The following is a 25,034-nucleotide window of genomic DNA, read 5'->3' on the forward strand; positions in this document are numbered from 1 at the left end:
TTATTTCAAATAAAACTGGGCTGTGGGACCAAGCTTTCGGGACAGGGCACTAAAGCAGCAATAGGAAAAATTACCAGGCCAATTAGATTTGACTTGGTTGACTAGGACGGTTTTAAATGGTGTATTTTAATATTTTGATAAAAGTTTTTTTAATGTTTATGTATTTTATGTGAATTTGTGTCCTGGCATTGAATCTTTGCCGTGTATATGCTGTGCTCCACCCTGAATCCTCTTCGGGGTGAGAAGGGCAGAATATAAATGTTTTAAATAAATAAAATAAATAAATAGAAGTGGTTCACTGCCCACATTCATTTCTATTTGAAAGATTCCATTTTTATTATTACTTCAAATGATTTTGTACAGATTTCAACAGAAAGTATTCTGCTGCTTGCAACTTTGGACATGTCATACCAAAGCACATGTAGTTTATTGAGGGAAGGGTCTTTCCTGCAAATGTACCAGCTTCTTACAGCAATAATGAATATTTACCTGCCATCATTGTATCCATTTTTTTGTACATCAAACGTTCAGACGTTCTACTAATATTAGTGGAAGGAAAGGACAAAAGTCAAGCTCCCACCTTTCTGAGCTTGTCATGTGTCAGAGCGCTGCTCTTGTGTTAACATTCTGGACAAAAAGACATTCCATTTTCCCCAAACTTTTATTTAAAAGCCCTAAACAAAGTTTGACAAAACGTTTCCAAGTGGAATTACTCCACCAGGTGGACTGAAAGAGGTATACCACCAGAACTGCCACTCCCCACCCATCCCATCCCTCTGTTCACTTAAAAACCAGAAAGGGGCAACAAGAGGGGATGCTTTCAGCCCCTTATGGGGACATTTAAACTTGAAACCCACAATGTGGGCTTCAGTTGAATGGGACCACCATCCCTTTAATCAGGGTGGGTGCATTCTCTCTTTCAGACCAGCTAAAGGGTGGTCGGTTTGTTTTTTTGTGCCACCCTCAACATGCAGGATATAGAAATAAAGGCAAGTTCTGGATTTTAACCAGTAGACAACGGTTTGTATTGAGCAAGAAACCAAAAAAACCAAAAATAAATGCAGCAATCCCCAGAGCATCAAGGGAAACCGTCGTCATCATCCTCGGCCATTTCCTTGGCGAATTCTAGGTCCTGCTGCTCACGCTCCCGGCGCTCCTGTGAAACAAAAGCAGCCCTATGGTTTAGTGTAACTTCTTTGGCATGGAACACACTGAGCTGTCCAACAGGCTGGGATTAAAGACATTTCCCTAAGGAGGGTTGAGTTCCTACAAGAGCCAAGTCGTTAAGTGCCATCAACTTCAATGTGATGAATGAGAGACCTCCTAGTCATCCTGTAATCAACAGTCCTGCTCGGGTCTTGCAAGCTCAATGAATGTCCATAATGCTTGTGTGGACATATGGTTAAGAGTTGGTTCTAAGTAGGCATTCTTCTCTTTTAAAATTGCTTATGTAGCACATAACGACAGACAGCCATTTTAAAACGAATGGCAGTGATGTTTCTGCGGAAATAGCATGGAAACACTTTCTATGTGGCTGAGCTACCCTACACTATACTACTACTGTCAGTATACATTTGGGCTATTTAGGACCCAAGATTATCCCCAACTATTCAGAGGAGGTCAGAATTCATATATTTATTTATTGCATTTATATACCACCTTTCTCACCCCTGGGGTCAACTCAAGGTGGTTTACAACATACTAATGGGAAAAATTCAGTGCCAATATACAGTACAATAAAGAAATCATAATAACTAATTACTAAATATAACTATGAACTTCAAATCATTAAAACAACTAAACATAAGACATACATAAAATGTAAGTTTAAAGGTAAAGGTTTCCCCCTGACATTAAGTCCAGTTGTGTCCGACTCTGAGGGTTGGTGCTCATCTCCATTTCTAAGCCAAAGAGCAAGCGCTGTCCATAGACACCTCCAAGGTCATGTGGCCGGCATGACTTCATGGAGCACTGTTACCTTCCCGCCAGAGAGGTACCTATTGTTCTACTCACATTTGCATTTTTTTGAACTGCTAGGTTGGTAGAACCTTGGGCTAACAACGGGAGCTCACGTCACTCCCTGGATTCAAACCTGCAACCCCAACTAAAATAGCCCATATAGCAAAAACTACCACAAGACTGTGTTGGCACAGATATGGGAAAATTGGTTCATATTCCCACATATGGTGGGAATGTAATAGAGTACAAGAGTTCTATAACAAGGTAATGAAGGAAATGGAAGAAATAATAGGGTATGCACTGGCTTTGAACAAAACAGAATTCTTTACACAGAAATTAGATAAAAAAAGAAAATACCAAAGCCTGGGGGAAAAATTATAAAATACATATTAGCCGCCCAAGCAACTGTGGCTTTGGGGTGCAAAGATCATAGAAAGTGGGAGGTTAACAAATGGTATGAGTATATAGCAGAATATATGCTCCAGGAGTTTATCTATGAAAGATTTAAGAAGACCTGGATTCAGAAATGGGAAAGACTGATAGAAAAAGTGGAAGGAAAATCTATATATATAAATTTGTTAGGGGCATCCAACGAGGAAACAAAACTCAAAAACCCCCCAACGAAACTGTACCAAAATTGCCATGCCCATAACACAACCCACAAGGTACAAACATATCTACTCAAAATGAAAAACAACACAACAACACACTCACAAAACGGCAAAACAACACAACTAAAAAAAACCAACGAAACTTAACCAAAATTGCCATGCCCATAACACAACCCACAAGGTACAAACATATCTACTCAAAATGAAAAACAACACAACAACACACTCACAAAACGGCAAAACAACAAAACTCAAAAAACCCCAACGAAAATTAACCAAAATTGCCATGCCCATAACACAACCCACAAGGTACAAACATATCTACTCAAAATGAAAAACAACACAACAACACACTCACAAAACGGCAAAACAACAAAACTCAAAAAAACCCAATGAAACTTAACCAAAATTGCCATGCCCATAACACAACCCACAAGGTACAAACATATCTACTCAAAATGAAAAACAACACAACAACACAACAACACACTCACAAAACGGCAAATCAACAAAACTCACAAACCCCCCAACGAAACTTAACCAAAATTGCCATGCCCATAACACAACCCATAAGGTACAAACATATCTACTCAAAATGAAAAACAACACAACAACACACTCACAAAACGGCAAAACAACTGAGCATGCGCATTGGTGCCCAGCCGCAAGTTCCCTGGCGCGCGCACACAGTTCCCTCTGCGGAAGCCATGCCCACTCGAAGCCCCGCCACGCTGCTTCCCGCACACCCCCCCCCCGCCGCACGCACACACACAACCCCACGCTCCATCACTCCCCCCGCCGCACACACACACACGCACGCAACCCCACGCTCCATCACTCCCCCACCGCCACACACACACGCGCAACCCCACTCCCCCCCGCTGCCGCACACACACACGCAACCTCACGCTCCATCACTCGCCTGCCCCAATCTTACCTCCTTTTACTTCACGCCACCTCCAAACCCCACCGCACCCCTTCCCGCCCTGTCAAAATCCAGGAAAGACAGGAAGGAAGGAAAGAAGGAAGAAAGAGAAAGGGAGATAAAGAAAAGGGGGAAGGAAGGAAAGTTAGAGAAAGAAGGAAGAAGAAAAGGAAAGAAAAGGAAAGATGGAAGGAAAGAAAAGAGAGACAGCAGAAGAGAAAGAAAAAGGGGGAAGGAAGGAAAGAGGTAGAGAAGGAAGAAATGAGAGACAGAGGGAGGGAAAGAAAAAGGGGGAAGGAAGGAAGGAGAGAAGGAAAGAAAAAAGGGAATGAAAGAAGGAAAGAGGGAGTGAAGGAAGGGGGAAGATGTAGAGAAAGAGGGAGGGAAGGAAAGAAGGAAAGAGAGAAGGAAGAAAAGAGACCAGAAGAGAAAGAAAAAGGGGGAAGGAAGGAAGGAGAGAAGGAAAGAAAAAAGGGAATGAAGGAAGGAAAGAGGGAGTGAAGGAAGGGGGAAGATGTAGAGAAAGAGGGAGGGAAGGAAAGAAGGAAAGAGAAAAGGAAGGAAAGAGGTCAGAAGAGAAAGAAAAAGGGGGAAGGAAGGAGATAGAGAAGGAAGAGGAGAAGGAAAGATGGGAGGGAAGGAAGGAAGGAGGGAAAGAAGGAGAGAAAGAGGGAAGGTTGGTCACAGCAATGCGTGGCGGGTAAAGGTTGTTATTTCTATGATTATTATGATGATGCTATTATTCTTCCTCTGAGACCCTTTTAGGGGGAATGGGAGAGGTGTCAGGTCCCGGAGGCAATGCATTGCATTATTGTTATTGTTATGATGGTGGTGAAATAAAAGGAAATAAAAAGCGAAAGAAGGAAGCAAACAGGGAGGGAAGAAAGGCAAAGGAAGAAAGGGGGAGGGAATGAAGGAAAGAGAGAAGGATGAAACCAAGTAGTGAAAGAAGGAAAGAAAGAAAGAGGTAGAGAAGGAAGAAAGGAGAGAAAGGGGGAAGGAATAGGTAGGTACCTCTCTTTCATAATAGTCCAGATATCTACCTCAACTTTGATAAGTTTTACTATAGGCCACAGCAACGCGTGGCAGGGCACAGCTAGTAAAGATATAAAGTGCTGAACCATTCTCTTTTTATGATTGTTCAATTACACTAATATCTGAAATAAAGATATTTCTGAGGGAGGAGGTGGAGGGAGGAGGTGAGGGGTGTAAAATTGTTTGACACAGGGGCGAGGCAAAGGGGGGGGGTAGATAAGATTACTAGGAAAATAACATGATATGTATTTATAATGTAATTGAGTAATTCAATATCTAATAATGGTTGTTTGTGATGTTATTCTACCTATGTCGACAATAACAATAATAAAAACAACTTTAAATAAAAAAGAAGCTGGGACTAACAACGGGAGCTCACACCACTCCCCGGATTCAAACTTGCAACCTTTCGGTCAGCAAGTTCAGCAGCTCAGCACTTTAACCCACTGCGCCATAAAATGTATGTATGCCTTATGTCTTTAGCCCTTTCCTTTTAAAAATAGGAATTCCTTTTTGTCCCCATGCTCAGTTTTTATCATTATATAGATCACTAGATTCAACTTTTCTTGGCACAAAAATGTACTTTCTCAGGCAGAGTAAGAGAAAGTGTAAATAAAATAGCGAAATACGGCACTGATTTAAAAGGAACTTTTGGCCCAATGAAATATTTTATGAACCTAAACTATTTGGAAAGGATCCAGGTTGAGTCACACTCCAGGCAGGCCTGCCGAAATGAATGGACTAGGTCAGTAATAGTTAACTGCTTTTGATTTCAGTAGCTCTACATGAAAGCCACTTCGATTCAATTCAATTGTTTGGGTGGGTTTATCACTCCCTGCTTCAATCTTGGGTTATGTAGTGTCTTACATAAATAGACACAATGAGACTAAAATTTATTTATTATTTCCTGTATTTGTATACCCCTTTTCTCAGCCTGTTGGCAACACAGGAAGCCTAGATAGTACCAGGTATTGCAGAAGTTAATGGTGATGGAGGGAGATTGAGAGGACTGCTGGTTCATGACAAGTTTATAACTTTAGTAATAACATCTTAGGGTCATAGTATGGTGCAAATCTGCATCATAACCAACGTAGCTTCTTGAGAAGTTGCCAGGGAAACCTACCTCTGCAGACTCCAGGTCCTTGTTATAAGACTTCGGAGGGAACCTCATAGCCTGAAACAGAAAAAGGAATTAAAGGAAGTAGACAAAAGAAAGCCACTCTCATAATATACAAAATCTGGCACTTCTGACTCTACTGTTGAAAGATTCTTGGTTTCTTGCTCAGAAGAACAGTAGATTCAGAGGTGCCCGGTTTGGGAAAAGTTACTTTTGGAATTCAATTTGCGGGAATCCTCAGCCAACATGGTTGCCGGTGATACCAGTTAAGGTATTTGGGGGACGGTATTAAAAAAAATAAGCAACGTTTCTCAGTCTCTAAAAATACAATGACATCTATGATGTTTATGTCCTTTGGTTGACAATCTCCATGCATCATTCACAATTTTTTCCTTTAGTTTCAGGAATCAAATCCTTAAATCCAACCTCCCATGATCCCATTAATTGATGGGATGATAAAAACATCCAATTCATCCAGGCGTCCCCTGGGCAACATCCTTGCAGATGGCCAATTCTCTCACACCAGAAGCGACTTGCAGTTTCTCAAGTCGCTCCTGACACGACAAAAAAAATCCCATTAATTCATATATTCTTCTCAAAACTGAGGAAACCCAGTTTTACAAGGGTTTTGTAATAATAACCAAAAAATGTTCAAAGGATGTTGCATATCTCAGTGATGCCTGCAATATTATTAGATACCGTATATACTCGAGTATAAGCCGATCCGAATATAAGTCGAAGTGCCTAATTTTACCACAAAAAACTGGGAAATCGTATTAACTCGAGTATAAGCCGAGAGTGGGAAATGGAGCAACTATGGGCCAGTTTCAAAATAAAAAATAGATACCAATGGAAGTAAATTAATTGACGCATCAGGAGGTGAAATGTTTTTGAATTTTTACATAAAACTTAATTTATGTCGAACTCTGATTAAACCATTATTCTAACCTTCTTCAGTGTAAATGTGCTTGCGTATCCTTCCAAGAACAATACATCGAGTAAAATAATAAATGTCATAAAAATAATAATAGAGTAACATAATGGAAATGTAAGAATAATGGTAATAATAGAGTAAAATAACAACTGTAATAACAATAATAGTAATAATAATAGAGTAAAATAATAAATGTAATAAAATAATAATAGAGTAATATAATGTAAATATAATAATAATAATAACAGAGTAAAATAATACTTGTAACAATAATAGAGTACAATAAAATGTAATAAAACAATAATAAATGTAATAATAATAAATAGAGTAAAATAATACATGTAATAATAATAATATAGCAAAATAATGTATTAATAATACATTATTTAATTTAATGATACATTATTAAAATAATTATTAATAATAATAACAAATAGAGAAAAAGATTAAATAATAAATAATACTAATAACAGAGTAAAATAATAAATAACCTTGACTCGCGTATAAGTCGAGGGGGGCTTTTTCAGTCTAAAAAAGGGGCTGAAAAACTAGGCTTATATACAGTAAGTGTTCTTTAGCCCACATGTCGGCCAGGTCACCTAGGTGCCTCTAGGTATGAGATTCAAATTCAGGATGTCCGTATTCATAATTTAGATACTACTTTACATTAGTTAAATCCTCCCTTCTTTTCTCCCTGCCAAAGAAGATACCAATGTACACTTGTTCCTTTACCTTGACAGACATATTGTGAATGTCAAGACAGAAGGAGATACGTTGGTGGAAGGCCAGCTGGGGTTCCCGTGTTGAATAGATGTCTGTCATCTCCTTGGACTGGATGTAGCCCTTCTCATGGTTGATGCTGGCTTCAATCACACCATCCCGAATGGCCTGAGAACCACAGACAAGCACAGAACCAATTATTTTCTAACAACAGCATCCGCAGAGGAACAAATCCATATAATTTGGACAGTGAGCCTGAAAGGTTAATTCTAGAGAAAGCTGACAGCACGTGCAGTTGCAAGCTTATGTTCGGAGTAAGTATATTATTAGTTCATATGAGCTGATCCCACATATTAAACACACTTAATAGCCTCTGAAGCTTTGAGTTTGGTGTGAGAGTGGAGTAGACGGTTCTCTATCATTAAGGGTGCTAAAGGACTGCCTTTAAGCGGGCTCTCGCAATTTTCTTAATGGGCCTGGAATCTATAGAGGCTTTCAGAAAACATGGTACAGTGATAGAACAGCTGTGAGACTTTACAGCCTGTTCTGACAAAAAAAACGCAAAAACTTCCTGTTCATACATGTATAGAATCATAAAAACAAAGGGTTGGAAGAGACTACAAGGGTCAACCAATCTGATCCTGCCATGCAAGAAATGTAGCTTGTTTCAGGAAGTCAGAGGTTGAAACAGGACTGTGATCTGGAGTATGATGATCCAAATCCTTGCACTCCCATGAGATGTACCAGCCTGTGGCACCGCTAGTTAGTACCCAGCTGCATTAAATCACTACTGACCAAGAGGTCATGAGTTCTAAGCCAGCCCAGGTTGGAGTGAGCTCCCAACCACTAATAGCCTAGCTTGCTGTTGACCTATGCAGCCCAAAAGACAGTTGCATTTGTCAAGGAGGAAATTTAGATACCGCTTTATGCGGGGAGGCTAATTTAACTAATTTACGACGCCATTAAAAAAACCTTCCAGCAGCATACGGAAGAATGAGGAAGTACTCTATCAAAGGACTTGGTGTCACAAGTGGACAGTGAAGCAACAGCTCCCCCTATGGCCAGAATTGAGTATACCCTCATGAAGTCAGAAAAGCTGGAATGTTAAATTACCTCTGTGACTGTCTATAGATGTTGTATGTCTAATGGCACTGAATGTCTGCCATGTATAAGTGCATTGTAAACCACACTGAGTCCCCTGTGGGGTGAGAAGGGTGGGATATAAATACTATAAATAAATAAATAAATGTACAAAGGTAGACTGTCTAATAATTCAGAGACAGGACATTAAAAACATAGAGGGAATTGGAACTTCCCTAGTTTGGCAAAGTGAGAGTATGTGTGAGAATTCTTATTCAGTCCAACTCTGCAGTCACCCACCTTGGCAACAATGAATTCAGCATCCTCAGGGCTATCCAGCTGCAACTTCTGTGCTATGTCAGCCAAGGAGATCCTTGAATAGGAAAGGCTGATCATGCGAACACCTGCATGAGGAATGAAAAGATAGTCCAACAAGAGTATAAGGCACATCGATCAGACATTGATGATTTTTTGCTTGCATTTTGACTGCAGCTTTTGCAGGAGCAGGGAGTTATTTACTACAAGATTGTAGGGGCCAAGATTGTAGGGAGCCAAATGCCTCTCACCTGTCTTGATCACATTGTGCCTCAGGCGGATGATGAGGGTGTAAGTCCCATCTGCCTGGAACTTATCGCTAAACTGATCAAGGACTTGGTTGAACTTGGCCAGGTTTCCTGTCCGAACCGCTGAAGGAAGAATGCAAAAGAAAATAAGAAGGAAATTTTTCGTCACTGGGACTGTCAAATAAGCACAAATTGTCAAAAAGCAGTGAGTGAAAACTCGAAGTAGGTTAAAAATCAGCAAAATAAGATAAAAGAAGGAAAAAAAAGACTAGGATAATTCTTGTTTAAGTATATACTTATATGAGCAAAGGATACACAGACTCAGTGAGCTGGAAGGGACTCAGAGATCTTTCTAGTTCAATCTCTTGTGAATTAGTATAAACAACTGCTTCTTAAACTATGAGTCCCAACCTCAAATGAGGCCCCCTTAGCTCAATGTTGGTTCCCAAAAATTTGGCAAAACTAAGTTTTCTGAACATCACTTAGTGATTGTTTATGCAAATCTGTTGTTCAGTTTGTCTTTTAATCATTACATGTAGCCCGCCCATTATTATTGTGTCTGTGCTCATTATAATTTTCATATTGTTATGTATGCATGTTTTATGTTAATATGATGCTATTGTTTATGGTTCACGTCTTCAGTTTATGTTTTGGTTTTTTTTAATTGTAATTGTTTGGGCTTGGCCTCATGTAAGCCGCTCCGAGTCCCCATCGGGGAGATGGTGGCGGGGTATAAATAAAGTTTATATTATTATTTATTATTCTATCTATTTTGGTTTGCTGGTGGTGTTTGGAGAATGGACAAATGGGTGGAATAAGCGTACATCACTGCTTTGCCTGCATCCCCAGGACTTTGTATTATTAAAAATACTGTGATACTTTGGGGCTAAATCCAATTGCTGGTACTAACTACAGTAGATCCACTCAATGAACTGATTATGCAGAATCCATTGCTTCAATGGGTCTATCTATAGGAACTATGCGCATGATTTAAGTCTTCATGCTTAAAACAAGCCACAACATTTCGAACACCTTTCAAACAAAACTACTATTTACATAAAAGAATAGAGATGAACAAGATGGACTGTGCTAACACAAGGATTCTGAAACGTATATGGAAAATCTAACAAGGATTCTGAAATGTATATGGAATATATAATTTTACTAGCCATCCCCTGCCATGCATTGCTGTGGCCCAGTCTGGTGATCTCGAAAATAAAGTAATGAGAAAGTGTTGGTTTCTAATATATGCAATGTCTTGATGCTTGTGGATAAACAGTACTTCTTGTTGTTTCTTTGTCAGTGTTGATATAGATTGTCTGGTTTGTCTACTCTGGAACATGCAACATATTATTGTCCTTCTTTAGGGGTCCCTTTCAAATCTATGATACTATATCTCTCTCTCTGTGTGAATCATATCTATCTATATCTATGGCTGGATGGCTCCTTGTCAGGAGGGCTTTGTTTGCATTTTCTTGCCCTGGTGAAGGGAGTTGGATTGGATGGCCTTAAGTATTTTCTGTTGGTCATGGGGTTCTGTGTGGGAAGTTTAGCCCAATTCTATCACTGGTGGGATTCAGAATGCTTTTTGATTGTGGGTGAGCTATAAATCCCAGTAATTACAACTCCCAAATGTCATGGTCTATTTTCCCCAAACTCCATCTGTGTTCATATTTGAGCAAATGGAATATTCGTGCCAAGTTTGGTCCAGATCCATCATTGTTTGAGTCCACAGTGCTCTCTGGATGTAGGTGAACTACAACTCCCAAACTCACGGTCAATGCCCACTAAACCCTTCTAGTGTTTCTGTTGGTCAATGGAGTCCTGGTTCAATTCCATCATTGGTGGAGTTCAGAATGCTCTTTGATTGTAGGTGAACTATAAATCCCAGTGACTACAACTCCCAAATGACAAAATCAATTTTTTTGAGTGATAGTCACTCCTTGGGTTAGTAAATGTCTTGTGGCCAAATTTGGCGGCAATTTGTCCAATTGTTTTTGAGTTATGTTAATCCCGCAAACAAACATTACATTTTTATTTATATAGATTAAAGACTCCTCCACACACTTGCAGTTCAGTATCCTTGTCCATTGTTTTCTTTGCATTGTTGAGTAGGGCCCAACTGCACCACTTACCCTGTGTCAAGAGGAAGTAGGGCATGAGGGACCTTTTTAGAGATGGCTGCCGAAATTGGAGTCTGTCCGGAATCTCACCTAGCAGCAGTTCTACCACAATCAGCAGCTTATGGACCTAGAACAGAGGCAAAAAATAAATATATTTTGCCACAATGCAGCCCACTGTTGTAGAGCAGTGTGTGAATGGCAGATTCTAGCTCCCTTCTAGCGTGAGCTCATAGCGCCACCTGGAGGACAAAACTCCTACTCACTGTCTGTTTGAAGCCAACAGCTGTGTGCTGTGGTGCTTTCCGTAGGGCGTTTGTCATGGTCCTCCGGGCTTCGGAATATTCCAGCTGGATGGCCTTGATGCGCCCTGGAAGGGAAGAAAAACTCAGTACCAGGAAGGAGAGAAATGGTGGTAATAATCCAAGGCTGTCTGGTGAGTTCTGCCCAAAAGGTGGTGGCAATAATAATAACAACACTTTATTTGTATCCCACCCTATCTCCCAATGGGGACACAGGGCGGCCTCCAACATGGTAACAGGTAAACATTGAATGCTTATATAAACAAAAAGCTATCAAAATGTAAAAAAGACAGTACTAAACATTGTACAGTAAGTTAAAATAAACAGTTGCATCAAATAATGATAATTAAAGGAAAATTTAAAAACCAGCCAAGGTAAAGTGTTATATCAGTTCCCTTTCCTATTCCACTTAATCTGTGTTATGAGCTTTATTCCTCCTTCTCATTATATATTTGAAAGCATAAGAATGTTTCAAGTTGTTTCTTAAATGAGAGTACGCAGGGGGGCAATTTGCTCTTCTTGGGGAGGGCATTCCAAAGTGGTTCCTGCACTCCAATGCTAAAATTGTAATCTGGAGGGTGGAGACAAAAGAGGTTCCTCAAGAAGAGGGTGTTGAGCAAGTGAGTAGCACCCAAGCTGGTCCTGTCAATCCCTACTCCCTATGTGGCTTTTCTGAATGAAACACAGTGTGTTTGTGGGTTGGGACATTTGGAGGGATACCAAGATGCTTGTTTATAAAGCTATTGTCCTTCCAACTCTATTGTACACCTGCAAAACATGGAGCATCTACAAATGTTGCTCTCAACTTCTGGAAAGATTCCTTTGAAAAATCCTGCCTATCTCTTGGGTAGACAAGCAGACAAATGCCAGTGTTTTGGAAGAACCAGAGACCACCAGCACTGAAGCAATGATTCTTATCATTAACTTTGTTGGACTGGGCACACTGTCCAAATGCCCGATCATTATCTCCCAAAGCAGTTACGTTACTATTATCTCCGGAATGGAAAATGGAATATCCGTGGACAAAAAAATAAATAAATTAAAACTGGGCTTAAAACTAGCCTTAAACTTTTTGATGTAAACACTGAGAATAAGAAACCTTGGCTGTTACCACCAGTGCTATAGATTTTGAAGAGGCATGAAAAGAGGCGAAAGGGAGAAAAGTGCCAAGATGAAGGAAAACCTTGTCCTCAGTGTAAAAGACCACGTGAATCCAGGATAGGTCTCCACAGTCCCTTACAGACCCACCATTAAGGTTCTACCCTTGGAAGACAATCATACTCAGCCACGAATGATCGCCTATAGTACTATGTGACTTTGTTTGGTGCATGCACTGTATGGATGTTGAAACATTAAGTTGAAAATGTTACATTTTTGGTTGAGGAGAACCCGTGTGCATTGTGAACAAGACAATCACAAATACCTGCCACAATGAGACAGTATGATGCAGTGGTTTGGATACTGGACTCAGCTTTGGAGACCAGGATCCAAATTCCCCACTTAATAATGGAAACTGATTGGGTTGCCTTGAGTGAGTCACACACATTTAGCCCCAGAAAATTCTATGATATTTTTGAGTTAGTATAAGTCAGAGTTAGTACAGTATAAGTCAGAAATGATTTGAAGGTACACAGCAAAAGAACCTCCATAATCTCCAGTCAGCAGAAACACTGGGCTGGGTAGTCGAGGGATTTTGTGAGTCCAAAAATGTAATGTTTTTCAAACTCTGAGCACAAGATGCTTCAACCACACCTCTCAAAACTCAGAGGATGTTATTTTTTGCAAGCCCAAGCCCAACTCATATACTGGCAAGTATGAACTGTCCTGGTCAAAGGTACTTTATGACTCCAGTTGAACTGAAATTCTGTTACTCAGTTCTGTTATGCATGTTATTGCATGTTAGGAAAAAACACATGAAATGATAAAGAGTTAATTAATTTTTTTTATTTTTATGTTTAATATCTTTCTCTTTTTACCCTTCTTTCTTTAATAACTGTACGAAGCTCTAGACCAGGCCTGTGGATCTCCAGGTGCTTGGGACTTCAGCTTCCAGAACCCTCAGCCAGTGTGTCCAATAGTCAGGAATTCTGGGAGGGCTGGAAGTTGTGTAGGCCTGTCCTTGACTATCAATGGAGAATGGAAGGTTCTCCAGTGTAATCTCTGGAATGCTGGTGATATCCGTCATGTAGATATACTGCTAAGATGTTAATAAAAACTTGCCTCAAAAATACAGGCATGAGAATTTTAATTTTTAGTATACATTTTGCAGCATGAGAATTTTAATTTTTAGTATACATTTTGCAGCATGAAAATTTTAATTTTTTAGTATACAATTTTCTGTTTTGTTCTGTGAATTCCTTTCAATCCAACATATGGAAGAAAAGAACAATATGCATTCTAAACCAAGAGCATTTGCAAGAAATTGCTGAAATAATTAGCACAGAGGAAAGTGTGGGCTGATAAGATGACTCTACCAACCCTAAGAAGGGTTAGGAGGCACGCATTTTCAAGTTCTGTTGTCAAGGCCTTGATTCAGTTAAACTTAAATGAAAGACTATTTGGCAAAGCTATATATAAACTGGAATGTCTGTGTTAGTAATGGACAGTGGATTACTAAGGGTAGACTCCATCATTCTTTAAAAAAAAAACCAAACAAACTTAATGTCTCGAATCTTAGGGCTATATAATATCAAAGATGAAGCAAGCTTGCTTTCTGTTACTCCAGAGACTAGAGCAGGGGTCCTCAAACTTTTTAAACAGGGCCAGGTCACAGTCTCTCAAATTGTTGGAAGTCCGGATTAGAATTTGAAAAAAAAAATGAATGAATTTCTATGCACATTGCACATATCTTATTTGTAGTGCAAATAACATTTAAAAACAATACAATAATTAAAATGAAGACCAATTTTAACAAATATAAACTTAATAGTATTTCAATGGGAAGTGTGGGCCTTCTATTGGCTGATGAGATAGGATTGTTGTTTGTGCTTTCAAGTCATTTCAGACTTAGGCTGACCCTGAGCGAGGGCCAGATAAATGACCTTGGAGGGCCGCATTCGGCCCTCGAGCTTTAGTTTGAGGACCCCTGGACTAGAGCATGGAACAATGAATTAAAAGTACAGGAAAGCCTTTGACAATACATGGGAAAATAAACATTAGGAAGAACATCCTGATTGTAAGAGCTGTTTGACAGTGAAATACATTGCTTAAGAGTATGGCTGAGTTTCCTTCTCTGGAGATTTTTAAGCAGGGGCTGGATAGCTATATATCAGGATTGTTTTGATGGTGAGTTTCTGCAGGGCAGAGGACTGTTCTGGATGGTCCTTGGATGCAGCCTCTTTTATCTGCATGATGCTATGAAAGTAAGCGTGAAAATGCATGGGCAATGGGTATACTATCTCAAAATCTAAGTACGAGATCATCTGTTCTAAGAATGTCCTGCACAGAAAAAATACTCCTTTCCTTTTTGCTACAAGCAGATTAAATTAAGCAAATAAGCAAGTAATATGGCTAAGTGATTTAAGTAATGGTTATTTTTTTACTTTCTTTGAGCAAAAATTGGACATAAGCTCGAGTATGCAGGACTCAGAGCTCAGTCTCATGTTTGGCTCAAGTTATCTGGGATCTTGAGAAGGAATTCAGTTCTTTCTCTCACCTGTGTAGTAGAGGTACCTGGCCCATTCATTGTTGTTTGCTTGCTCAGGGAACACTGACTTGGAAACCAGCTTTTCTGCCTGGTCATAGAGGTCATAGTGAAGGTAGTTTCTCAGCAGAAGATTCAGGAGAGTAGCCTGTCCATCCGCATCATGCCGAAGCGTTGCTGTCCTTAAGCGAGCATGAAGGAAACTTTGAAAAGAGAAGGAATGAAAATAGACTGTGTCAGCAAGAAGGGTTGGAAAAAACAATACTGCAGAGGAAAGAACAAGGTTATGGCAACTCCTGGATATTGCCAGACCTACCTCCTAACCACATCTAGCTTGTTCAAGAACTCATAGATGCGTGCATGGTAATAGTAACATTTTGCCACCACCAGGTCAAGGGCGCGGCGGTTCTGAAGACTTGTCTTCTGCATCAGATCATCCGAAACCTTCTGGGCCTAGAAGGAGGAGAGAATGAGATTTCATGCTATGACCTTGCAAGTACTGATATGCCGGAGACCTCTTACTGGGTACTTTGACTTTCTTCCTCATCTACATAAAGTTCACCATGAATAGCGCCCTCACAGATAGAAGCAAGCCAGGCTGCCAAAATTGTTCAATTATGTCCAGGGTAACTCATACTAGTTCACTGTAACAGATGAACTTAAGAGATCCCTCAACCTGGAACTGGATATAAGGGGAACATCAGTTTTAACTGTCCACAAACTGTGTGCATATGGGAGTTATGAATATTTGGAAACACGGAATTTAGTGGAAAGATTTGGGGCCACAAGTGCATTCAGAGGCCTGGAACCAACGTCAAAAGTCACTTTGTATAAAAGTAAAGGCTTCCCTTGACATTAAGTCTAGTCATGTCTGACTCTTGGGGGCGGTGCTCATCTCCATTTCTAAGCTGACGAGCCGGCGTTGTCCGTAGACACCTCCTACGTCATGAGGTCAGCATGAAGCGGTACCTATTGATCTACTCATATTTGCATGTTTTTGAACTGCTATGGTAGTAGAAGCTGGGGCTAACAGCGGGAGCTCACCCCACTCCCTGGATTCGAATAGCTGACCTTTTGGTCAGCAAGTTCAGCAGCTCAGCGATTTAACCCACTGTGCCCATTTGCATAAAACTTCATTATTTTATGAGTTTAAAGCTGCCCACTTCCTTCGAAACGTATTTCTATCTACAAAGTACATAGTTGTATATATTCACCTCTTACACCTGTTATTAGCCCAGGAGTGCACAAAACATGAAGTAGTGCATGAAGACGCTATGGCTATAGAAGTATGACCCTATTGCTCCCAGTGCCAAAAATATACCCTTTCTCCAAAATGTCCACAACATGTGTTTTGTGGTGTTTAGCCAACAAGGGCTAAATAATCTCTCGTTTTTTACAAAAGAACTCTCTGGGCTAATAATGGCTTCTGGAGAACATTTTTTTGTTTTCCTTGGGAGCCAATGTGACCTCTTAAGCCCTTAAAGTCATCCATTCCTATCTTAGCAAATCTTAATCTACAATTCTGAGTTGGGTTTGTACAGAGAGGGAAGTAATTTGCCAGGTTTTTTCCGTCTTCCTCTACCATCAGCTGGGAGCTGAGAAGGGTGTGTTACCTCTTGATAGCGCTTGCTATTCATCAGATAGATGACCAGGAGCAGCTGGAGATAGGCTTCTACCTCTGGCAGAAGAGGAGTGGAAGCTGCTTTGCCTGTGCGGGGCCGGAACTGCAAGTCAGCTTCTGTGTCCATAGGCTACAAAAAGGTAGGAGAGATGTGATTAGGTCAAAGAGAGGCTGTGATCTGGTCAAGGAAAGGCTTTGATCCTTGCCTCTCCACTTCTTACCAATTCCTCACCAAGTCTTACAAAAGGCTTCACATTGAGCCTCTGGAGAGCCTATGCTGCCCACCTATTACAATTCAAGTTAGTAAGGTATGATATAAAATACTGGGAAGTATGGCAGTGCTCCTCAAAGATTCAAGGTCTCCAAAGAGCAGCCTTAGAGGCCAAAATAAGTATTTTATGAAATGTTAAACCAGCCTCTGTGAGATTTCCCAGCCACCCCATAAATCCCTCCTGGACTCACCTCTTCCAGGAAGCTGATAAGGAAGTCCCGTACAGCACTGTTAGATGTGAAAAAGCCATTGGTGGCCTTCTGGAGCACATTGGGGTTGAGGCGGCGGGAAGTGGATGGCAAAGCTCTCAGGGCACGCAGGACATAGCGTGGTTCCTTCCCAGATACAGCTTTCTCCAGCTGCTTGACGTGTTCCTTGATGTCTGCAATGACCAAAAATAAGAGAAAGTTTAATGCAAACAGGCTGCACTATACTCCACGGTCATCGATGTGTCTGTCATTGGTTGGGGCAACTAAACATTGCAAGGCAGCTTGAACAACAACATTAAAGTTAAATTAAACGAAAACCACAAATCTAACCCTGATTGATGCAAACCTTATGCAAGAAATCTCGAGACTTTAAGACAACACATCCAAAGCTCTCTGAGCAATGACAAGTTCGTTCAATATTTCAATTGACATTTCATTTGTGGTATGGGTTCAATTAGTGTGAGCATGTATTAAGAATGCAAATAGTTACTTTCATAATTAGAATGCAGATTTCTGATAACCACTAAAAAGTTTGTACAGTAATGTAATAAAGTCTGTGTTGTAATGTTCACCCTCTTTCTGTTCTAGGTGTCATGACATCACTGTTTGAACTGCAGTACAGGTAGGTCAATGATGAGAAAAGAATAAAGTAAAGTGGAACATAGACATTAGCACTGGGCCTTCCTGAGATGAGATGTTACAGAAAGCACCTTGTCCTGTAGAAAAAACAGCGCACTGTGAAATGGTCATTTAGAGACCAGCTTGAATTACTAAGCAGATTTTTGCAACATATTTAAGAGCATTTAAATTATCGTCATTCAGTTTGCTTATCGTTTCTACACTCTTTAATACTATTATTCCTTTCCACCTAACTCAATGGAAGGTGTTATTGGTTCTAAACTGGTACTTGTCATCAGTGATGGACTGTATGATGGCTAACAAGCTGAAGCTTAATTCCGATAATACAATGTTCTTTGCAAATTTTCCATTTCAACCATCTTTAATAATTTAATAATAATTTGTATTAATAATAATTTATATTCCATGACATAAACATACATTATCCTTTAAGGAACCCCAGGTTTTCTATGTTATATTTCAGAAGAAAGCATTGGCAAACTGCTGCCAGATATTCTTTGGTTATGAATATGCTATGAATGAATGAATGGTTTATTGTACCAGTCATAGGCCATGACATCAAATAATATACAACTTTTAAAAGTAAAATAAGCACTTTCCATTACAAACATTAAAACTTTTTCTATATACTGGCTCTTTAAAATTACAGTAGCAGTGACATGATAACAATAACAATGTCTGATTTGTATTATCCCAAACTATCTCCATTTCCTTTTCTAGTCTCTGCTGTGGACTTTACTAATTTAGCTCAGATTTTTTGGGCCATCTATGAAATAAGTTGACTTGCTATAATTTGATGTGTATGCTTTGAAGATGACTTCAAGACATAAACATACATTCATTTTTGATGAGGACTTTGTTTACACTATTAGATTTCTCTCTTCGTAATACTCTTCTGTGGCCTATTTGTAGCCTATGCTATTTTAAAATAAAAGTATGCTGCTAGAGGATTTTCATAACAAAAGCCAAACAACAAACAGTACTTAAAAAGTGTTGTCGAAGGCTTTCATGGCTGGAATCACTGAGTTACATGGCTGTATGGCCATGTTCCAGAAGCATTCTCCTGGAAACATCAGGAGAGAATGCTTCTGGAACATGACCATACAGCCCGGAAAACTCACAGCAACCCAGTATTTAAAAGAATAGAATAAAACTAGTTTTATAATTAGATGCCATGCTACAAGGCTTGCTTTTGCAAACAAAGTCTCTTCCTCTTTGGTGTTTGAATGTATTTCAAATTTCAAACACAAACATTTTGTATTGAAATTGCAAGTTCAGCATTCCTTATTTGGAATTCAAAATACTCCAAAACTGTTCACATGTGCTTTAAATGCAATGTTCCTGCTTCTTGGCAGAAGGTCGGACTGAATGGCTCAGGTCTCTTCCAACTCTATGATTCTATGTGTGTCTGAGATAGTATTACTATTGCTTTATAGTAATTCATTGGGCACAAACTTTGTTTTATGCACATTATTACAATTAAATATATTGTTTGAAAAATTATCTTCAGGCTTATGTATATAAGATGTAGATGGAACATAATGAATGTCATGTTTAGGTGGATGTCCCATCTTCAAGATGTATATGCCTGTATTCAAAAATTCAAAATAATAGTAATAAAAAATAAATAAACATCCCAAACACTTCTGGTCCCAAGCATTTGGGGCAAGGGAAATGTAATCTGTGAAACAGCTCTGGAGAGTCTTCTTAGGAAAGGAACCCTAATACTGCAGTATTATACGATGAGGGTCCCTTTTACAAGTCTGTGAGTTGAAGTGCTAGAGCTCCCTGACTGAAAATCCAAAATACCTAATCAAATTACAAATCCCAGGATTATAAAGTGGATTTAAAATGTAATGCCTCATCTACACTGCCATATAACCCAGTTTCTGAATCCAGATTATCTGCTTTGAACTGGATTTTATGAGTCTACACTGCCATATAATTCAGTTCAAAGAAGATAAATGTGGATTCAGAAACTGGATTATATGGTAGTGTAGATGGTGCCTGAGAGGAATGGTCTTACCTTGTTCCCTCTGCTGCAACCTCAGGGAGAGATGGTATCTAGAACAGGGTGTCATCTATTGATCTTAAAATATATGCTGAACCCATTCTTTCTCTCAGAGGCTCAAATTGATGGCTTTGCTTATTACTTCACACATGTAAGCGACAGAAACAGGCAAAAATACACCAAGATACTAGTCCAACCCTATTTACCCAGCGTTTATTTCAAAATGAAATATGATCCAGCCATTCAGAATGATGCCTCCTATAAACGACAGTTCAAGGAAACATCAACACATTCCACATATGTACAGAGATTTCGAAACACTGTACACATATACATCATCTTGATTGGCTGAAGTTTTCCAGTATCAAGCATTTTATAGTCTCCAATTTACACATTTGCTGGAAATATACAATGCTGTATCAGTTACTCCACTGTAACTCTAACATGCAGCCGTTGTCCTTCCTGAGTTTCTCAATCATGTCCTCGAATGGCTTTTTGGCCAAGACCAGACAACTGCCTCTATCTTTCCTTAGCCTCAAATGTTACAGGGCAGAAGATGGCTCTTGACCTGTGTCTCCCAAATGTTGGTATTCCAGATCTTTTGGACCCAAGCTCCCAGAATTCCTGACATTTGGGGTTTCTGGGATATGAAGTCCAAGGATGTATCTACACCAGTGTTTCTCAAACTCTGCTCCTCCAGATGTTTTGGGCTTCAGCTCCCACAATTCCTAACAGCTGGAAAACCGGCTTAGATTTATGGGAGCTGAAGTCTAAAACATCTCGAGGTTTGGGTGACCACATCCCCTTGTATGAACCTGCCTAGGCCCTGAAATCTTCAGGTGAGGCCCTTCTCTCAGTCCCACCTCCATCTCAAGCTCGGTTGGTGGGAATAAGAAAGCAGGCCCTCCTTCTCGGTGGATGCCCCTCCACTCTGGATGCCCCTCCACTCTGGCCCCCTCGCTGCTGTATTTAAGGCGGTTGACTAAAACCTTTGTATTCGGACAGGCTTTTAAAGATGGTGTTTAAAATCAATTGAGGGCGTGCTGTGGTTTTAACTTTGAATGTGTTTGAATGGTTTTTAACTGGGAATTTTAAAAGACTATTTATGTTTAATCCTGTTTTAATGTTCATATATTTGTATATTTTAAATGGTAACTATTATTATATTTATTTATAACCCGCTTTATCTCCCCTGAAGGGGATGCAAAGCGACTTAACATAAAAGCATCAGCATAACCATGTAAAATATATGAACATTAAACCAGGATTAAGTATGCCAATGCTTTTATGTTAAGCCACTATGGAGTCCCCTTTGGGGGAGATAAAGCGGGGTATAGGTTGTTGTTGTTGTTGTTGTTGTTGTTGTTATTATATGGAGCCAAATGTGCTGCAGTTTAATAAACTTTATCAATGTTTTTAATGATAGAAGCAATTAGAAAATTATATTTATAACCCAGGAACAAAAATGGTGTTACATAGTGTCATTGACTGGCATCCCTCCCTTATTTATTTATTTGTATTCTGCATTATCTCTCCATAAGGAGACTCAAAGTGGCTCACAATTAAAAACATTACAATACAACTTAAAATATGCAATAGGTAAAGGTTTTCCCCTGACATTAAGTCCACTCGTGTCCAACTCTGGGGCTTGGTGCTCATCTCCATTTCTAAGCTAAAGAGCCAGTGTTGTCCATATACACCTCCAAGGTCATGTGACCAGCATGACTGCATGGAGCACTGCTACCTTACCGTCGGAGCGGTACCTACTGATCTACTCACATTTGCATGTTTTTAGACTGCTAGGTTGGCAGGAGCTGGGGCTAACAGCGGGAGCTCACACCGCTCCAGAGTCGAACCTGCAACCTTTTGGTCAGCAAGTTCAGCAGCTCAGTGCTTTAACCCACTGCACCACCAGGGGCTCCATAAAAATATACAACAATAAAACAGCATTACCATTATATATTATGCATTAGCCGTCCCCTGCTACCCGTTGCTGTGGCCCGGTCTTTATATATGTGTTTTGTGTGTGTATATATGTTTATATGTGTGTTTGTGTATATATATGTGGTTTTGTGCATGTATTGTAATGTATTTTTTTATTTTGAGGCTTTTAAAGTCTCTTTTGCTGTATTTTTCAGTGTTTTTTTTTGTGAGTGATGGTCACTTGTTGGCCTGATAGGTGTATTGTGCCCAAATTTGGCAGTCTTTAGGAAGAGTCTGAAGACCTGGCTATTCCAGTGTGCCTTTCCAGAAAAGGAAACTCCAGCAATATGTCCCAGAAGCACTTTACCAGAGATTTAAGATTGTCTGCACATCGCACTTACCCTAAAATCCGACATTTCACCTGTCATACTCAGCACTTTTTAATCTGTACCCGTTACATTCGGCCCGGCCCTAGTTTTATTGTGTTATGGTGTATTGTTTTATTGTTTACTGTTATTGCTTAACGTTTTGATTTGCTTTATAATGTTATGTGTATTGTTATGCTGTTGTTTTTATTGAGGCCTTGGCCTTTGTAAGCCGCATCGAGTCTTTCGGGAGATGTTAGCGGGGTACAAATAAAGTTATTATTAATAATAATAATAATAATAATAATTCATCCGGTGGTTTTGGGGTTATGTTTCACCTGCCACTAAGGAGGCTGTTCAGGTCGTGAACCGGTGCTTGGCCGCTGTCACGGACTGGATGAGAGACAACAGATTGAAACTAAATCCAGACAAGACAGAGGTACTCCTGGTCAGTCGTAAGACCGAACAGGGTACAGGGTTACAGCCTGTGCTGGACGGGGTTACACTCCCCCTAAAAGCACAGGTACGCAGTCTGGGAGTTCTCCTGGATTCATCGCTGAGCCTGGAACCCCAGGTTTCAGCGGTGGTCAGGGGAGCATTCGCACAATTAAAACTTGTGCGCCAGCTGCGTCCGTACCTTGGGAAGGCTGACTTAGCCATGGTAGTACACGCTTTGGTTACATCCCGCTTAGATTACTGCAATGCTCTCTACGTGGGGTTGCCTCTGAAGACTGCCCGGAAGCTGCAGCAAGTACAACGCGCGGCAGCCAGATTACTAACGAGTGCTGGGTATAGGGAGCACACCACTCCGTTGTTAGTCGAACTCCACTGGCTGCCAATTAGCTTCCGAGCACAATTCAAAGTGCTTGTATTAACCTATAAAGCCCTAAACAACTCTGGCCCTGTTTACCTCTCCGAATGTATTCTACCCTACGAACCATCAAGACCACTAAGATCGTCTGGAGGGGCCCTGCTCTCAGTCCCACCGCCTGCACAAGCACGGCTGGTGGGGACGAGGGACAGGGCCTTCTCAATGGTGGCCCCTCGACTTTGGAACTCCCTGCCATTAGAGATCAGAACTGCCCCCTCCCTCATGACGTTCAGGAAACTAACAAAGACCTGGTTGTGGAACGCGGCATTTGACAACTGATTTAATTCTTTGCCCACATGAAAGGAGGATGATGAATGGGATTGTGATGGTGTCGGACGATTTGGCTCTTTTAACTGTGATGATAATGTTTTAATGTGTATGGTGCTGATATTTTAATCGTGTAACGAAGTGGCATTGTGTTGTTATTGTATATTCTTTGTATGTTAACACATGTTGTGAACCGGTCCGAATCCCTCTTTGAAGGTGAGAGGGTCGGTATATAAAACCTCGAAATAAATAATAAATAAATAAATATGTGTGTTTGTGTGTATATATATGTGGTTTTGTGCATGTGTTGTAATGTTTTTTTTTATTTTTGGCTTTTTAAGTCTCTTTTGCTGTGTTTTTTAGTGTTTTTTGTGAGTGATGGTCACTCGTTGGCCTGATAGGTGTATTGTGCCCAAATTTGGCAGTCTTTAGGAAGAGTTTGAAGACCTGGCTGTTTCGGTGTGCCTTTCCAGAATAGAAAACTCCAGGAATATGTCCCAGAAGCACTTTATCAGAGATTTAAGATTGTCTGCACGTCGCACTTACCCTAAAATTCTACATTTCACCTGTCATACTCAGCACGTTTTAATCTGTACCCATTACATTTGGCCCGGCCCTAATTTTATTGTGTTATGGTGTATTGTTTTATTGTTTACCGTTATTGCTTAACATTTTGATTTGGTTCTTGTAGGTTTTTTCGGGCTCTAGGGCCATGTTCCAGAGGAATTTCCTGACGTTTCGCCTGCATCTATGGCAAGCATCCTCAGAGGTAGTGAGGTCTGTTGGAATTAGGACAGTGGGTTTATATATCTGTGGAATGGCTGGGGTGGGGCAAAGAGCTCTCTGCTGAAGCTAGGTGTGAATGTTTCAGCTGACCACCTTCATTAGCATTTGAAGGCCTGGCTGAGCCTGGGAAAATGTTCTGTTGAGAGGTGTTAAGATGTGCCTGGTTGTTTCCTCTCTGCTGTTTTGCTGTTGTAGTTTTGATTTGCTTTATAATGTTATGTGTATTGTTATGCTGTTGTTTTTATTGAGGCCTCGGCCTTTGTAAGCCGCACCGAGACTTTCGGGAGATGTTAGCGGGGTACAAATAAAGTTAATAATAATATTAATAATAATTCGCCCAGTGATTTTGGGGTTATGTTAATCCCACAAACTAACATTACATTTTTATTTATATAGAAGACTATCAGTAGTATTCTAATTAATATATTAGTATTATTATATTACAATATTATTATACGTTATTATATTGTATTATTATTAGTACTCCATTGTATTACATTACAATAATATTATCCCTTCGTTGAGGCAGCCATCTTCCCACCAAACGCTGCCATGTAGTGAGGGACCAGCTGCCAGGTATCTCAGCCCCCTCCAGTAAGACAGTCCCCTCGCCCCTAATGTAGCCCCGCCCATCAATTTGCATACCTAACGCCCCTGGCCAATAGGAGAGCATCAGAACGTTCGGCAGCCACGCCCTCACCTGGGCCATACCACAATGGGGTGCCCCCTTCCCCTACTCCTGGAATGGTTCATTCCGTCCTCACCTTCGAGCGTGACGGCGTCCAGCTCGCGCTGCGACTTCTCGGCCGAAGCGGGCTCGGAAGGCGCCGCCGAGGCCTCCTCGTGCATTTCGACGTCGGCGGGCGGCGGCGGGGGCTGGGGGGGCTCCGCGGGCGGGGGCTTGGCCTTCTCCTGCCCGGCGCGGCGCCTCGAGCCGCCTTCCTGCTTCATGGCTGCGCCTCTCACACGCACCGGCTAGCACCGTGACAGAGCAACAATCGCGGGGCACGACGGGAAAAGGCAGGCAGGCTCAGAGAGTCGACGGCCGAGAGAATAGATAGA

General features: G+C 40.6%; 1 protein-coding gene across 1 annotated transcript; it reads right to left on the bottom strand.

Moving 5' to 3' along the window:
• Positions 1 to 642: 642 nt before the first annotated feature.
• Positions 643 to 25,034, bottom strand: PSMD3 (proteasome 26S subunit, non-ATPase 3). The gene is made up of 12 exons (XM_060781055.2): positions 24,737 to 25,034; positions 17,093 to 17,283; positions 16,623 to 16,760; positions 15,326 to 15,462; positions 15,022 to 15,212; positions 11,331 to 11,434; positions 11,080 to 11,194; positions 8,948 to 9,067; positions 8,682 to 8,785; positions 7,314 to 7,469; positions 5,654 to 5,704; positions 643 to 1,156 (listed from the first exon to the last, which is right to left on the bottom strand). Exons 1-12 carry the CDS (start codon positions 24,921 to 24,923, stop codon positions 1,079 to 1,081), a joined length of 1,572 nt encoding a protein of 523 aa, XP_060637038.1. The 5' UTR covers positions 24,924 to 25,034; the 3' UTR covers positions 643 to 1,078.

This window comes from Anolis sagrei, chromosome 6 (genome assembly GCF_037176765.1).
Source record: "Anolis sagrei isolate rAnoSag1 chromosome 6, rAnoSag1.mat, whole genome shotgun sequence".
In the NCBI taxonomy this organism is placed as follows: domain Eukaryota; kingdom Metazoa; phylum Chordata; class Lepidosauria; order Squamata; family Dactyloidae; genus Anolis; species Anolis sagrei.